The sequence below is a fragment of the Mandrillus leucophaeus genome, unplaced genomic scaffold (assembly GCF_000951045.1).
Source record: "Mandrillus leucophaeus isolate KB7577 unplaced genomic scaffold, Mleu.le_1.0 Scaffold206, whole genome shotgun sequence".
Lineage (NCBI taxonomy): Eukaryota > Metazoa > Chordata > Mammalia > Primates > Cercopithecidae > Mandrillus > Mandrillus leucophaeus.
In genome coordinates, this window is record NW_012102099.1 from 1,538,351 (window position 1) to 1,555,258 (window position 16,908).

The 16,908-nt window shown below is 54.0% G+C and overlaps 1 protein-coding gene across 1 annotated transcript; it reads right to left on the minus strand.

Moving 5' to 3' along the window:
- Positions 1-263: 263 nt before the first annotated feature.
- MYLK2 (myosin light chain kinase 2) lies at positions 264-15,485 on the minus strand. Its single transcript, XM_011979801.1, has 13 exons — positions 15,436-15,485; positions 15,232-15,331; positions 14,321-14,741; positions 13,141-13,436; positions 11,287-11,392; positions 10,521-10,614; positions 8,158-8,267; positions 7,934-8,075; positions 4,027-4,097; positions 3,774-3,902; positions 3,057-3,209; positions 2,776-2,908; positions 264-1,213 (listed from the first exon to the last, which is right to left on the minus strand). Exons 2-13 carry the CDS (start codon positions 15,281-15,283, stop codon positions 1,133-1,135), a joined length of 1,788 nt encoding a protein of 595 aa, XP_011835191.1. The 5' UTR covers positions 15,284-15,331; positions 15,436-15,485; the 3' UTR covers positions 264-1,132.
- Between the last annotated feature and the right edge of the window lie 1,423 nt (positions 15,486-16,908).

Here is a 16,908-nt window from a genome sequence, read left to right on the forward strand (position 1 = left end):
AGTAAAGCTGGGCACACAGTAATCACACACCCAGTGTAGGCTGTTGCTATGACCGCCCTCTCACAGGTGAGGATACTGAGGCACAACATGCAGAAGCCACCTGCCCACATCATATGCTGTGAAGTCTGGCACCTGAGCCTGCATGGACCACTGCACTATGAGCTAACGGATGTTGCTAAAGTGTCTGGCACACAGTAGGTGCTCAGTGAACTGTGGTCATCGGCGACCTCACACCACTGCAGGCACACACAGAGGGAAGGAGGCCACATCCAACCTGTACATTTATTTACAAGGCACAAGCTGAGAGCAGGTTGGGGGCTGCCCCATGGCCTTCCTACTTCTCCTGGGCCTGCTGACCCCATCATCTGAGGCCATGGGTGATCCCCGAGATGGGGACCCCCAGTGGTTGGGTTGGGCTGGCTTGGCCCTGAGGCAAGCTCGGGGGTGGTCTCCTGTGTCCCCTGGCTTCTCCCCTCCCCCTCCACCAGGCCTGGGCTGGGCGCCCTCTTTCTCACACAGAGTTCCTGTGTGTTGGTGGTCGCAAGGAAGGTGGGTGGGGGCCAGCCTGGGCCAGATGGTGTGGGCTCGGCCTTATCTGCTGGGAGAGGGGAGGCGGCGGGGGCACAGAGGTCCTCTCTCACAAAGCCTGCTCTGTCTCCCCTGGCAGCTGGGCCTTAGGAATCGGCGTTGCGGCCTTCCTGCCCCGCCAGGAGCCTCCCATCCACAACCATAGAAGCCCTACATGCTGAGATCCCCCAGCCATGGCACCCAGGCTAGGAGCAGGCCCAGGCTGAGGATGCTCCCAGTGGGGAAAAGCAGGGGTCACCACGGCGGCAGTTCAAAGACGGGGAGCTGGGGAGGGAACCGGGAGCGGCTTCAACAGGGGCCTGGCGTCTGGGGTGTGGCCGACTGGCTGGAGCCCTGTCTGGGGAGGCCACACTCCGAGGCGGCTCACATCGGGGAAGCGGTCACTGCGCGGGGGCATGGGGAGCCCCGAGCCTCCCAGCCTGGCACAGCCTTGTCCTGGCGAGCCTGCCCTGGGTATCTGGCTGCCTTCTCTGGCCTTCTGGGCTGTGTGGCCTCAGCCCCGGCCACAGTGTGGCTGCGTCCAGGCCTCAGCTGTGCTCAGGGCTCAGACCCCCAGAGCCATCAGTGCCCCTGAGCTGCTGATCTTCTTGAAGCGGTTGGCAGCGCTGACAGCAATGAAGTTTTTCTAGAGAATAGAAGACAGGGAGTCCCAGTTAACACCAGGGCAGGGGGGCAGCTCCAGGGTGTCTGAGCACCCTCTAAGTCCCCTGCAGTCCAGGAGGGTCACAGGCTAGGGAAGGCGCAGTGCCCAAAATGGCCACAGGAGGCGCCATGACACGGCATTGTCCAGGAGTCCTTCCCTCACTCAATGGATAGGTCAGCCAGACCTGAACCGAGGATGACTCTGCTCCAAACACTCCCATGGCTCCAGTTTTGCTCCAAGTAAAACATAAACCTCTTGCCATAGCTGATGAGTCCCTCCACCTCCTGTCCCCCTCTTCCTCTCTGACTTCATTCCTTACGTCCTTGCTCACTCCACTCCATCCATACTGGCCTCCTACCTGTTCCTCAGGTAGGGAGGGGCCTTTGCACTGGCCCCTCCCTCTGCCTGGAATACTCTTCTCTCAGTATTGGCATGGCTCACCCCTCCCCACCTTCAGGTCTTTGTTCACATGCTTCTCAGTGAGCCCTTCCTGACCCCCCTATTTAGAAGTGCAGGCTGGGCACAGTGGCTCACACCTGTAATCCCAACACTTTGAGAGGCTGAGGCAGGAGGATTGCTTGCCTGAGCAACATGGTGAGACCTTATCTCCACAAAAATATCTTTAAAATATTAACTGGACATGGTGGCATGTGTCTGTGGTCCCAGCTACTCAGGAAGCCAAAGGAGAGGATCACTTAGGCCCAGAAGGTCAAGACTGCAGTAAGCCATGATGGCACCACTGTGCTCCAACTAGTGAGGCAGAGTGAGACCCTGTCTCTAAAAAAATAAAATAAAAGTACAATCTCTCCCCTGGCAGATGGCCCTTATTTTTTTCTAAAACCCTTCTTTAACCCTATTTCCCCAGGGCTCTAGAAAATGCCCCACCTCAGCTGGGCGCAGTGGCTCACACCTGTAATCCCAGCACTTTGGGAGGCCGAGGTGGGCGGATCACAAGGTCAGGAGTTCAAGACCAGCCTGGTCAACATGGTGAAACCCTGTCTCCACTAAAAATACAAAAATTAGCCAGGTGTGGTGGTTCCTGCCTGTAATCCCAGCTACTTGGGAGGCTGAGGCAGGAGAATTGCTTGAACCCGGGAGGCAGAGGTTGCAGTGGGCCAAGATCATGCCACTGTACTCCAGCCTGGGTGACAGAGTAATACTCTGTATTGAAAGAAAAAAAAAAGACAGAAAATGCCCCATCTCCCACCAAAAGTAAGTCCACAAAGACAGATCTTTGTCTCTTTTGTCCACGCCTATATCCCAATGCCTAGAAGTAGCAGATGCTCAAGAAATATTTGAAAAATGAAGGAAGGAAGCCAGAGCCCCAGATGGGTGGGGCTGAGTGGAAGGCTGGGTGGAGGTCTCCACTCCAGGACAGGAGCCAGTCCAGGGCAAAAACAGAAAAGTAAATCCTGTCTTCCAGACAGGGCCCAGCCTGGTCAACAGAACCTGCCAAGGCAGGGACGGTGGAGGCTGGGATCTGGCGCCAGGAGCTCTTCCCACTCCAGAGTCCTCCCTCCTCCCCACCCCGAATCCAGCAGTACCTTCCAGCGCCTCTTCATGAGGTATTTCTTAAGCAAGATCTGGGACTTAAGGCGTCGGTTACAGCGCTTGGCTTTCTCTGCCAGGTTGTTGAGCCAGGGGTGGGCGAGACACTGGGCTGCGCTCATCCGGGCCCTGGGGGAGAGGCAGCATGGTGAGGGTGGGCTGCATGCTCATGAGGCCCCATGGGCTGAGCTGGCCTCTCTACCCGGCTCCTGCCCTGCCAGCACTCAGACACACTAAGGTTGCACACATACAGTTCAGGTTCTGGGGTGAGCCTCACCTCTGGTCCTTGACGATGAGGTTGGAGACAAAGTCTTTGGCCTCGTCTGATACGGCCTCAAAGGTCTCTTCGTCAAAGTACCAGTTGCCAGATAGAACGTTGTTTAGGGTCTCTGTGTCATCATCTCCCAGGAAGGGGGAGAGGCCGCTCAGCCTAGAGGGAGGGGATAGCAGAGGGCAGGGAGGTGAGATTGCAGGTGCTGAGTCACCTTCAGGAGGGTAGGGAACAGGGGCAGATCCTAGGAGGCAGCGCCATGTGCTGAAAAGACCCCCAGCCTCTCGTGGGACAGACCTGGGTTTGAATCTGGCTGGGTGACTTTGGGTAAGTCACCTCCCCTCTCTGAGCCTCACTCTTCTCATCTGTAAAATGGGCATAATCATCCCAGCTTCCCAGGTGACAGTGAAGAGGAGGAATGACGAGTGCAAGGTATGTGGTGAAAACATAGGAAATGTCCACTGGCCCCCTGCCCACCCCAGGTCATTCGAGATCTGCTGTCCAGATGCTATGCCTTTATAGGGACCTTGGTTTTTCCATCTATAAAATGGGTACCACGTTCCCCTTTCCTGTTCTCCCTAGCACCCCCAACCCCAGCAGACCGCTGACTGAGGGATAGGGGAGGTGGGACCACCTTACCAGGACCCCAGGGCCACTCTTGGCCTCAGCCGCTTGCCCCCATGCCCCACCAACCCCATAAACATGACCCGCCTCGGAGCTCACAGCATGTAGGTGATCACCCCCATACTCCACATGTCTGTCTTATCGGAGATTTGGTCATAATTCACCACCTCAGGCGACAGGAACTCTGGGGTCCCAAAGTTCACCTTCAGCTTCTCGTTGGGGTTATACCTGGAGGTGAGACCAAGGGCTCAGAGCACAGCTCCCGGCCTGTACCCATGCCCCCTCCACCCCACCCCCGTCCCCTGCCAACCTCAGAGTCTTGTCTTGCCCTCCCCACCCACCCGGGTGGTACCTCCGTGCCAGGCCGAAGTCAATGATCTTCACCAAATGCCCCGTGGTGTTGACACACAGGATGTTCTCTGGCTAAGGAGAAAGGGGGTGGCCTGGGTTGGCCTCTGACCAGCTTACCCTCCCTCTCCCACCAGGCCCATGCAAGCCCCAGGCTCCCTGAAGCAGAGGTCTAAGCTGCCAGAGTGGGCAGCTGCCAGAGACCCTCCAGGCCTGCCTGCTCTGGGCACAGAGAGATCTTGAGGCAAGTCCCCCAAGAGGGGCTTCTGCGAGGCCTTAAAGCACAGGACCTGCCGTGATGGGGTCAGGTGGGATCCCCTCCGTCTAAGGCCAGAAAGAACCACCACATTCTAGCAGTTCTGAGGATGGGGAAACAAGCCTGTGGAGAGGAGGCATGACTGCCTGCTGCTCCCTGCCCCGGGCTGGGGGGCCAGTGCAGGGCCACCACCAGATACATGAAGCTCCAGAGAAGATGCCAGCTCAGTTCCGGAGAGCCTTCCTCTCGGGAACATGGGGCTTCACACCACTCCAGGGCTGCCGGAAGATGAGCTACTCTTGTCTCCCCAGTTAGTGATGATGACGAGCTACAAAACGTAAGGCCCGGTCCACTCACGTTCTCACTTTAGCTCCCCAGTCCTTCCCAAAGATCTAGGAGGCACACGCTGTTACCCTGAGATGAAACTGTGACACTGAGATACTATTACCATCCATTCCCATTTGACAGCTGAGAAAGCTGAGGCTCAGGCACAGAAGTGACTGGGTCACAGTTGCCCAGCAAGTAAGCGACAGAGCCAGGAAATGAATGCGGGACTGACTCCAGCACTGGCCTTGTGATGTTCTGATACCACCACTACAGGGCTGGCTCTTCCAGGCCAGGGACCATCTTCTCCTGGCCTCCTGGGTCCCACCCTCAGGGTCTAACAAAGGCACCCAGTAGGGGCTCAGCCATGGCTCAGGGGAAACCTGTGTCCCATGCACAAGTGAACACACGGATGACGTTACTGTAAGCCCAGTTCCTCTCTACTCTGGGCCTCCGTTTCCTCTTCCTATCACACAAGGACACAGGACTAATCTGAGGTTGCAGGGTATAAACATTTTTAAGTTAACAATGGTTCAAAGGCAGGAGATTTTGCACAAAAACCCTGAATTCCAGCACCTCCTGAAACACCGGAAGCCCTGGCCACATGGGCCACATGCTTTGGAGCAAGTTGCCACTGACAGCCTGAGATGGGACAAACGTCCTCCAGCTCTCCCGTGGTCGCCACCCGCCCCGATCCCTCCCATTCAACATGTTTTTGTTATTTGTCTGGGCTCTGTGGGCATTTGACTTAAGTCCCCCAATGAGACACTTTCTGAAGGCACTTTTACAACTGATAGATTAACTCAGAGTAGATACGAATGATTTTAATAGCTTGGCCTGGTGTCCCACAAAACAGGAAAGAAAAGAAGGTTCCCAGGGTACAAGCACTTGGGGAAATGAAGCAGACTCAAATCTCCTTTCAGAGATTCTCCGTCTACACAGAGAAGGCCCTCAGAAGCCCTGCAGCCAAGAGACCCAGGACATGGCCTGTGGGCTGGAGTGCACTCAACCTACTTGACTGTGAAACACTTTTTTGATGAAAAACATATAGTTATCCCCCCCCAAAAAAAAAACACATTTTAGGTATAGAGGCTCACGACTGAGCTTCTTCCCAGAGCACTGCATTTTAATTGGGGGACCCTATTCTACCCCAAAGAAATTAGCCTTCACAAGCAAAAGGCAGGCTTCCAATGTCATCATGCAGGCACTAACTGCCCCCGGCTCAGCGAAGGGGCCACCATCTGTTCAGTAACTCAGGACTCACCCTTGATCCTTTCTTTTCCTAACCCTCACACATGCAAACCCTCAGCACATCAGATTGGCTCTATGTCCAAAATGTATCCTCCATCTGGCCCCTTTCCCTCCCCTCCCCAACTGACACTCTGGCTCAAGCCCCCAGCATCTCTCTCCTGGCTTACGTACTCTATCAGCATCTAAATTCCCTGCATCCACTCTGGCCCCACTGAAACCCACCTCCTCACTCTGTTTGTGTCCTCCTCTGTCAGTGGCAGTGATACTAACATGCCTAACCCAGGGAACTGTTGGGAAGATGGCACCCTCACTCAGAGAGCATCAGGCACAGAGCAAAACTGGGACAGGTGTTAGAGGCAGCAACAGCATCTCCCTGTCTGCTTCAGAGCCGTGCCGACTTCAATTTCACCCAGTGCGATTCCTCATTACTCTTGTGTATTTTCTCATACACTTTTCATTGCTTAAAGTGACCTATTTAGTTAGTCATTGTTTTATGAATGTCTGTTTCCCCTGGTGGCTCCATGAGACAGGGACCATTTCCTTCATAGTCCCTATGCCTAGCACCAGGCCTTCCAGGAGCAGGTACCCAGCACGTGCTTAACGAATGAATTAAAGAAAATATCCAGCCTGTGCTTATAGAATGAATGAATGAAACTACCATCCACTTTGCTGATGGGTGTTCACACGCCTCCACATTAAGACTCCATGTCCTGCCACTTAACCCACAGCATTAATACCTGCCATCAGGACTGCCAACCCCCTGCACTCCTGCTGCCCTTGCCTGCTCCACACTGAGCTCTGGACAGCTACTGACAACTGACTGGAGTTGCTGCAATGTATAAAACCTATCTGCGGCCAGGCACGGTGGCTCACACCTGTAATCCCAGCACTTTGGGAGGCCAAGGCAGGCAGATCGTCAGGAGTTCAAGACCAGCCTGGCCAACCTGGTGAAACCCTGTCTCCACTAAAAATACAAAAATTAGCCAGGTGTGGTGGCACGCGCCTGTAATCCCAGCTACGTGGGAGGCTGAGGCAAAAGAATTGCTTGAGCCCAGAAGACAGAGGTTGCAGTGAGCCAAGATCACACCACTGCACTCCAGCCTGGCCCACAGACCAAGACTCTGTCTCAAAACCAAAAGCCTATCTGCTCTTCCTGACCTACTATGTGCACGGTACTGAGCAAGGTCAGAACAGGGATATCAGGCTGGGCACAGTGGCTCACGCCCATAATCCTAGCACTTTCAGAGGCTGAGGTGGGTAGATCACTTGAGGTCTGGAGTTCGAGATCAGTCCGGCCAACATGGTGAAACCCTGTCTCTACTAAAAATACAAAAATTAGCCTGGTGTGGTGGCAGGTGCCTGTAATCCTAGCTACTTGGGAGGCTGAGGCAGGAGAATCGCTTGAACCCAGGAGGTGGAGGCTGCAGTGAGCCAAGATCACGCCACTGCACTCCAGCCTGGGCAAGAGAGTGAGACTCCATCTCAAAAAAAAAGAAGAGGGATATCAATATTCTTTCATGAAACACTTTTGTTAGCCCCTACCTCATGCACATTGCCGCACTGATGCTATACTTATTTGAGAGCTCTAAGAATGCAGGAATTTTTATGTTTTGTTCACCACAGGATCTTCACCACCTAGAGCATTGCCTGGCATAAAGTAAGCCTTCAAGAAATATTTGTTGATTTTGAATAAATGATCAGACACTCATAGTACCTGTCATGGGCCAACGCTGAGGCAGGTGCTATTGCAACACTTACTAGTCACTTGTCTGTGTGACACATTGAGCTTGGGGCTCACAGGACTGCAAAACGCCCTTTCAACAAATACTTAGTACTAGACTAGAAGTTCCATGAAAGCTGGTACCATGTCTTTTTTTTTTTTTCCCCTCTCTCTCTTTGCTGTGTCCCTGGCTCCTGGCATTGGTAAGTATTCCATAAACCCTTTCTGAATCTATGAAGGGAAGGATGGATGAAGGAAGAGAAGGAGGGATGGGAGGGCAGAGGGATGGCTGGTGACAGCACTGATCTCAGGGGGTTGGATGCTGCCCCTGACCCTTCCCAGGAGGCCCCAGTCCAGTACCTTGAGGTCCAGATGCAAAACCCTCATCTTGTGCATGAAGAGGATCCCGTCACAAATCTGCCTGACAAACACCATGGTGTCCACCTCGGTCAGATGGTAGTCCTCATCCACAATCCTCTCGAAGAGCTCTCCGCCCTCGATGCTGTGTGCAGAGACCCCTCCACGGCTTGCTCCGTGCCAGCTGGTACCCTCACCCAGCCCCTACCCCAACTTCAGGCACTCACTACTCCATGAACAGGACGATCTCATGCGGAGTCTCGATGGCTGCGTACAGCTGGATCAGATTGCGGTGGTTCAGCTGGTTCATGACCTCGATCTCCAGCAACACCATTTCCTGGGGACCAGGGAAGTCAAGGGTACCAGTTGGACACCATCACTCCCTGCCACCCACCCTCCATACCCACACCCTTGACCAGGCCTGCTAGCCTTGCCCGGATCACTGTTCAGCCTCGTCCTCGCCTCTCTTCTCTCCCCCAGCCCCACATCTGTGGTCCTCACCACTCCAAGTCATGCCTGCTGAGACATCTTCCTTCTGCCGGCTCTTCTCCTGAGTACTGGTGTGCCAAGGGCTCCATCCTCCCCCCTCACCGCTTCCCTCTCTCTGCTCTCTCCCTGGGCATCTGCATCAAGTCTCATGACTTTACATTTTATCCAAAGTCATCAATTTCCAAATACATACCTCAACCTCTGAGCACTCCATTGAACTCTAGACTCCAATATCTCTGTCTACTTACCTTCGTTGTCTAATAGACATCTCAAATCTATCATGTCCAAAATTAGACCCTAGACATCGTCCCTTCCCCACAATTGAGTTGCTCTTGGCTTGCCTGGCAGCAAAGGTACTCCCACGCTTCGCCCAAGGGTGCAGGACAAAAAGTTACGAGCCATCCTAAGTTCTTCCCTTACTCTCACGCCCTCACACCCCACCTCCAACCCAACTCTTCAACATCGTCTACCTTCAAGCTAGATTATACATCCAATCATTCTCACCTCCTCCACCACTGCCTTCCTAGTTTAAGACACCATTATTTGTCACTTTCAGAAAGTCGTAAGCCAGCTGTCACATCGGTAGGCTGACATATCAGCTGTAATAGAAATACTTACACCATGGGAAATGGCAAATGCTATAAATCGGGCCTCTCTCCACACCTGCCCCACCCAGATCCAATGGTTAAACACTAACCCTTGTTTCACTGGAGGAATGGCTCCCCTTCTGCCTTTACCCACTCCTTCATTCAGGTCTCACCTCACATACCTCTTTCTCAGAGAGGACTGATCTCACCTCCCTATGTAAAAGGGCCCTCATCAGCCCTGTACCCCCTCTACCCTACCTGGCTTTATTTTCCCTCCTAGCGCTTCTCAGCACCTGATGCCAGGCCTTTTTTTCTTTTCTCCCTTTTTTTTTTTTTTTTTTTGCTTTATGTTTTAATTGTCTCTCCCTCTACTCTAACATGTCAGCCCATGAGGGTGGGGGTGTTTTTATTTCACTGGCATTTCCCCAGCCCCTGACCCAGTAGATGGCAGAGGAAAAGTGCTCAATAGTTATCAACTGATAACTGACTCCAGTTAATTGAGCCGCAGGTAGGTGCTGAGCATCTACGCTGAGCCAGAGCCTATGATAGAGGCCTGGGACCCAGGAGTCAGCAATACAGATCCAGGCCCTGTGAGTGGAAGAGACAAAGAAGGACATTATCACATAGAAAATGCACTCCTTCCAGTGTGCTTAGAGCCATGATGGGGACCCAGGGCTAGAGCGACTAGAGCTGCTTCTCATGCTCTCGCTGGGAGCAGGCCTGTGCCCACACTGCGGTTTCTGTCTGGGATGCCTAGACCCTCACTCCCCGGCACCTCCTGCTATCTCTGGCCCTCAAGCCTTTCCTCCCGTAGTCCCCTCTGCCTGAAACTCTGACCCTGCCTTCTCTACTGGAACGTCTCCTCATTCCTCAAAGCCCTCACTCAAAAGTCAGTTGGTCCAGGAAGCTTCCCTGACCCCTCAGCCTGAGCCAGAAGCTCTCTTGAACCCTCACATGCTACCCCCAGTTTCCCTGAGTGACAGCTCTGGTCATACCAGGTTGCTATTACCTCCTCACATAGCAGACTCCCTCACTCTACCTGCCTGCATTCTTTCATTCCTTGAACAAATGCTGCTCGTGGCCTCCTCTGAACCTAGCCCAGGCTGTGGGTGCTAGAGGCAAAGCTCTAGACCAGGCTTGTTTACCTTGGCATCAGTTTCCTGAGGGTGGGGACCACACCCACTTCACTCCAGGACCCCGAGTGCCCAGCACAGGGCCTGGCCCAGAGCCCACACTCATCAGTGTTTGTTGAATTGAACCAGAGGGCATGAATATCCCATGCCTAAAAGGGGAAGTCCACAGATAAGTTCAGTAACTGAAGTATCTGGTTATGGATAGGGTTCTCAGGCCCCTCCTGCAGGGCTGTCCGTCCATCTATCTGTGTAGTATTTTCACTGCAACAAACTCCCATAACAGGCCCCCGGTTCAGCAGCACCGGTGGAGGGAGGCGAGAGGTGCCCACTCCAAGGATCCCCTCCCCATCCTGGGCAGATACCACTCCCCCACCTCACTACCTTGTCTTTGGGAGTCTGTTTCTTGATGACCTTGGCTGCCAGCTTGAGGCCTGTGGCTTTCTCCTTGCAGGTACAGACTGCCCCAAACTTGCCACTGGAAAGAGAAGAGGCTGTAAGGGGACCCCAGAGCCCACCGGGGTCAGTGGCATCCTTTGCTCTGTTCCTAACTTGGTTCCAGACCCAGTGGTGCCTCTGGATCCCCTTTGGTGAGACGGGAGCACTCACCCCAGCCAGCCCTGACTCCCTCCTGAAGCTGTGAGCTGTTCTGCCAGGACAATGGCTGAAGCAGGTTCTTTGAACCACACAAACCACGTGCACAGGAAGGGCAGGCATGTAGGGAGGATGGCCCTGGGATGCGACCCTTAGAGGTTTAGGGCAGGCAGGCCCTGGGCCCTGGGGGAGGGCACCTTCAGGCAGAGGGAGGATCTGCAGAGGTACAAGACTGAGTCAGGGCTTTTTACAAAGCAGGAATCACCATGAGGGGGTCAGTGTGGTGCCTGGAGCTGAGACAGACAGGAAAATGTTGTGTATTTCCTACGGAAGCACTGAATGGCTGACGGTGTGTCTGAGTAAGTGACAGCAACACTGAGTGCACATCAGCATGTGACAGCTGCACACAGTGTGTGTCCCACACAGAGGTGAACGTGTCCACGTGGCCATGTCTAAGCGGGGTGCGTGTCTGGGCCTTGCACAGGGGAAATGTGAAGCCACAGGAGCCTGGCGCGCTCTCTGTCCATGAGTGCCCAGCTGGGGTCCCAGATCTCACCCTCCGAGCGCCTCCTTGGAGTTCATACTGAATTCACTGCTGACATTTCCGGTCCTCAGCTCCACCATGCGGTGAGGGAAGGGGGCCGGGGGTGGCGGGCAATCATCTGGGGGACAGATCACAGCCCTCATGGTCCGTGCCAGGGGCTGCTGAGGATTCCCCTTGGCACCACCCTCTCCTGCTGGCCTGGGCCCCATCCGGGGAAGTTAAGCTCACCAAGTGATACCTGGGAGACACCTGGCTCCAGGATAGGGGCTATGAGGCCCAGTTTCCAACGTCAGTTCTGCCACCAACACAACACCCCTATCAGAGAGGACCCAGTTTCTCCTGGCAGAACAAGCGGGATGGGAGCTTGGCTTTTCTGAACCCTCTGCACTATAAGGCACGAGGACTCCATCCCGAGCTATCTGCATTTCCACCAAAAACAATCAAACACAGCAGCTATAAAGCGGAATGCCGGGCAGTGAGGTTGCTATGTCTGAATGATGGGGTAGGTGGTGGGACCTGCCCACCCGCCATTCTACTAACACCATAAGCTGGCCAGACCGCCTATGGCGGGGCGGCACCAGGGACTGGGCTGTTTGGTGGGGAGAGGTCGCCACCTAGCGGCAAGTGTGGGTTACCGCTCGCCCTGAAGGCTGGCAGGGCGGCAGGCTGTCCTCGGGAAATGAAACCTCTTTATAAATAGCAAGAGGCGGCAGGGAAGCCGGGCTGGTGATAAATCAGACGGCCTTTGGAGGTGGTTCAGATCCCGTCACCCTAGGATGCAATTTCGGGGCGGGGCGGAGGTCTCTGCGGCTGCTAGGGGCGGAGGCAGGGCTCCTGGCTGCCGCCCAGCCGCCAGGTCCTCCCACCCTGTCTGGGTGGCACGGTGCCGCTCACCAGTCAGGCTGGCGGGTCTCCCAGGGCACTTCAGTCTGGAGGCAGGGGGGCATCAGGACACTCTGGGCTCTCCTGACCCCATCTCACCCCACCCCCAGCCCTGCCGCACCCCTGCCCAGGCCCTTTCTCTATTCACCTGCTGGCCAAGCTCACTCACGCTCAGTGCTCTCTGCGGCCCACGAACAAGCTACGGGCTGCTTGTTTAATCATCAATGAAGGCCACTCCACAGTACTGCCCCACTGCACATGCCCAGCTTCCTTGGTCACTGCTCCCACACACAGGCACCTGTGCTCTTCAACTCATGAGCCCTCTATAGCTCCCATGACCCCACCCCACTATGCAGTTTAGCTACTAAGCCTGGCATTTGAGCCCTTCTACAGATTGACTCCAAATTCCATAGACCAGAGAGTTTATGTTGCTCCAATAATCTGCCTGATTTTTCTTTTTTTTAACCCCATTTTAGTCAAAGTAGAAAAAAGTCAAAAGTGGGTTCTGGAGTCTGGGTGGACTGACAGGTTCAAATCTTGTCTTCACTGGATATTTCTGGGAACTTCATTTTCCCTTTTCTGAGCCTTCCTTTCCCCACCTATCAAAAGGGAATACCAAATTTAAGAGTAAAAATAAATTTTAAAAAATAAGATTGAAAAAAGCCAGGCATGGTTGTACACGCCTGTAGTCCCGGCTACTCGGTAGGCCGAGGCAGGAGGATCACTTGAGGCTGACAGTTTGAAGCCAGCCTGGGCAACATAGCAAGATCCTATTTTTTAAAACAAATAAATGAATAAGTATTCATTAAAAAGGGAATACTTTCTGGAGTTGTGTGACCCTTAGATGAATGGGCCTGGGTAAGGCATGGCTCAGGGCAGTTCAGACCGCCGAACAGGAGACTTGGGACTGACAGCCCCCTTCCCTCCCCATGGCCCCAGGACAGCCCCAGCCCCCACCTGCCCCCAAATCTGGAAGCAGCCTACCCAAAATCTGGAAGCAGTCCTCCTCCCTGGCTGTGAGACAGAGGGCCTGCCCCACCTCGGATTTCTCTGAGGGAACAGCCTGGAACTCGATCCCCCTTGAGGTGTCCCCTTGCACCTCAGCCTGGCCAGCCTGGCCTGGGGTTTTCTCTCCCACTTCCTTCTGGCTCTCTGCCAGGATGCTCTTTCCTTCTGCCTTGGCTGGCCTGGGATCCGTGGGGCCGTGGGTCATGGGCACCCCTTCAAAGGTGAGCTCTGATGCCTCACTTAGGGGCTTCTTGGCCAGCAGCTTCTCAGAACTAGAAGGTGAGAACACAGAGGTGAAGCCCTCAGAGGCCACAGCCTGTGGCCTCAGGCAAGTCTCAATGCAATCTGCAGAGCTAATCCAACCCCATCCCAAATGCGTGGTGTAATACAGCTAAATTCACCTGGTACAAAATCAAGGGATGTTCATGACTGTGGTCATTATCTTGACTACCAACATACTAATAAATCATTAATAACTATTAATAGGATTGTTGATATGGTTAATCATCATGTGGATAAAACTAGGGAGTTATGTAGCTCTTGATTCATAAAATCTGTTGTGATATAATTAATACATAAGTACCAAATTGATATGGTGTTATTATTGTGGCTTACAATATATCATTAATGACCTCGTTAGCATTCAGGTAAGTATAACTGATTGCATCACAGATGTGCTATATTATGGTTATGAAAATATTGTCAGTGATCCTCCTATCTGGTTATTAGTCATCTTTTCATATCTTACCAATAATTATATTAAGAAGAACAGGAAAATGCTGCATGTCCTAGGAAACACACAGCCTTTTGCCTGACACCTTTAGCCTTTCTGCCTGACATCTCAATCCTGTCCTTGGCTAGACCCAAGCCCATGGAGTAAGGGGAACTCTGGACCCCAGAAGCCTAGAGAAGATATGTTCAATCTAGACGGTCTTTGAGGGTCTTATTCCAGCCTTCTACGAATTATGGCAAGGTTCTGGTTTCTGCAGGGGACAAGGTGGTAGATGCAATGCGCAGGACAGAGGAAACTGAATGTCAGAACTATCATTCCCAGCACCGAATGTGATGACGACCATGACTAAGACAAGGGAATTAAGCAGGAACCCTAGGGTAGGAGCCACAGGACCCCTCCCCACTCCCAGGAGGGGATATTCACCTGGAGATGATGGCAGGACAGCTGGGGCTATGCAGAAAGGCGGGTGAGCCCCTCCTGGCTGCTGCTTGGCCCTCTGCTGCCTTCTTGCCCACCCTGGGATGTCCAGGATCCTGGCTGCCTGAGGCTCCCTCTTCAGCCTTGGGCTTCTTGACACTGGTCTCTGGCGTTGCAGTCTGCTGGGGCAGGGCTGCCGGGGGCCCAGCACTGCCCTCCGCAGGCCCCCCGCCCCTGTCACCCTCTCCCTCGGGGCCTTGGCTGCTAGTTGAGGGTTGGGCCAGGGTACCATCCCCTTTCTCGGGGGCAGGGGCTTTGGCATCTTTCTTCAGGGTGGGTGGATCGGGAGTTTTCTTTGGGTCTGGAGGGCCAGGGTCTTTCCCTGTACCAAGGGGTCCTTCACCTGCAGGACCTTTAGGTGCCTTGTCTGCAAAGGAGGTGAGATACCCATCAGGATCCACCCTCCTTTCCCTCCCTCCCCACCCAGGCTGGGCAGAGACCAGCTCTGGGCCCAGGTTCCCACCCAGGCAACAACTTGCAAATGCTTGTCCCACTGAGTCTCTGGGGCCACTTGATGGCCCCTAGAGATGAGCTGCTGCGACCTTGGAGGGCCTCTGTGGGAGGCTTCTGGCCCTTTGGGTGGGCCTTGGTAGCCCCCATCATCCTTGCCCTGACTGTTTAGGCACATCCCCAGTAGCCATCCCTGGTGGCCTCACATTTTCCTGATCTCTTCAGTAAGGGCTTCATACAGGCCCTGGACCCAGCCCAACCCTAGCCAGAGATTCCTCTGTTTCTGGATCCCCCATGCACCATGCAAAGGCTGGGGCACAGAACTCCCACTGAGGAACCTGCCCAGCCCTGGATTCAAAACCCCCCTTCCCAAGCTCCTCCCTCCATCTCCTGCCCCAGCTTGGCACCTGTTGACGGGTTCTGAATTCCCAGCTCAACTGCTCCATTTTCTGTCGCCATGAGGTAGGGAGGCGTGTGCTGCTGGTTGTCTAACTCAAGTCTTTCTAGCTGCAGAAACAAGAGCGGGGTGTGTCAGGTTGTCCAATTTCCCCTCTCGTCTGGCTGCAGTGAGACAGGAAACCGAGGCCTGCTAACTGAGGGGAGAGAGGTACCTGGAGTAGAGAGGGGCAACCTGGTGGCCGTCTGTCTCCCAGCGGCTGCTCAGGAGCAGTCCTGGGCAGTTGTAAGGGATTGGGCCTGGTGGGCAGAGGCGGAGGCAGGGGTGTGGGCAGTGGAGGCGGGGACGGAGGAGAGGATCTCTTACACCAGGGGCCATGCAGCTAGGACTGCCACCACCTGTCACTCTTGGCCCCCGTTCAGAGGACACGGCATTCTTCCCATGGCCCGACTGGGGGGAGAATGATGTTGGAACAAGCGAGAAGAGAAAAGGGAGGGGTATCTGGGGTGCTGGGGGAGCAGCCCTTTCCCCAGGCCTTGCTCAGTATCCCTGACTTGGACAGGATCAGAGGGGGCCTGGAAGAAGGGGAGTACTCAGGTAGGCCTGAAGGGCAAGAGTGTCCCCAGGCTGAGCCCTGGCCTGCCCACCTGTGTGCTACATCTCCTGGGGCTCCCCAGAACCTGGCTAGAGCCACGAAGTCCCAGGGATGATCTCCCTGACCCTAGTGCCCAGCTCTGTGCCCCGACATCTGGACCTGCTTGGATCATCTTTGGGTAAGAAATTGTCTCGGGGGCACTTGCTCAACACGTCCCTAGGCCTGGAAGCTGTTTCTTTTGAAACTGTCCTTTTCTTGGGCTCCTGAGTAGCCATGGGAGATGGAGAGTGCTCTGTGCCCCTCCCCTGAGCTCATCCAGTTCTCACCCATGACCCACATGGAAGAACGGGGCTGGCAGAGAGTCTTTTCAAGGATCCTCCACTAAAGTGTTCAAGATGGGATGGGGACAGCTCTGATCCAAGGAGTCTTCCATCACCCAGAGCCTTTCTCAAAGGGGGCCCTTGAGAACTGGCCAGACCTGGGTGCATTAGAAGTAGCTCTAGAGGCCCGATGCAGTGGTTCACACCTGTAATCCCAACACTTGGGGAAGCTGAGGCAGGAGGATCACTCAAGGCCAGGAGTTGGAGACTGGCCTGGGCAACATAACAAGACCTCGTCTTTATACTTTAAAAAGTAAAATAAAATGAAGTAGCTGTAGAGTGGTTATCCAGGTGCAGGTCCCGACTACAGCAAACCAGTCACTTCACTCCATGGCCTCGGCTCCTCTATCAAATGGGAAGCCAATGGAAAAACGCTGGATGAGAGAAAGGAGGGAGAATGCAGCCCCCCTAAGCAGTGGGGAAATAGGGACCTATAAAAAAAGATTGAGGAAGCTGTTAATGAACTGACAAAAAGCGACCACCAAAGTGGGGGGAATAACAAAAGCAAGGTGCAAAGTAGCATGTAGAGTGTGCTATTGTTTGTGCAAAAAAAAAAAGGGGGGGGATGAATAATATATAATATTTCACTTTATACACATAAGAATTTATTTGGTAGGATAAGCAAGGAACTGGGGCCCAAGGGTGGGAGGGAGACATCACTATATATACTTTTCTTTTTGAACCATGAACTGTGTGAACAGGTTACTATTCA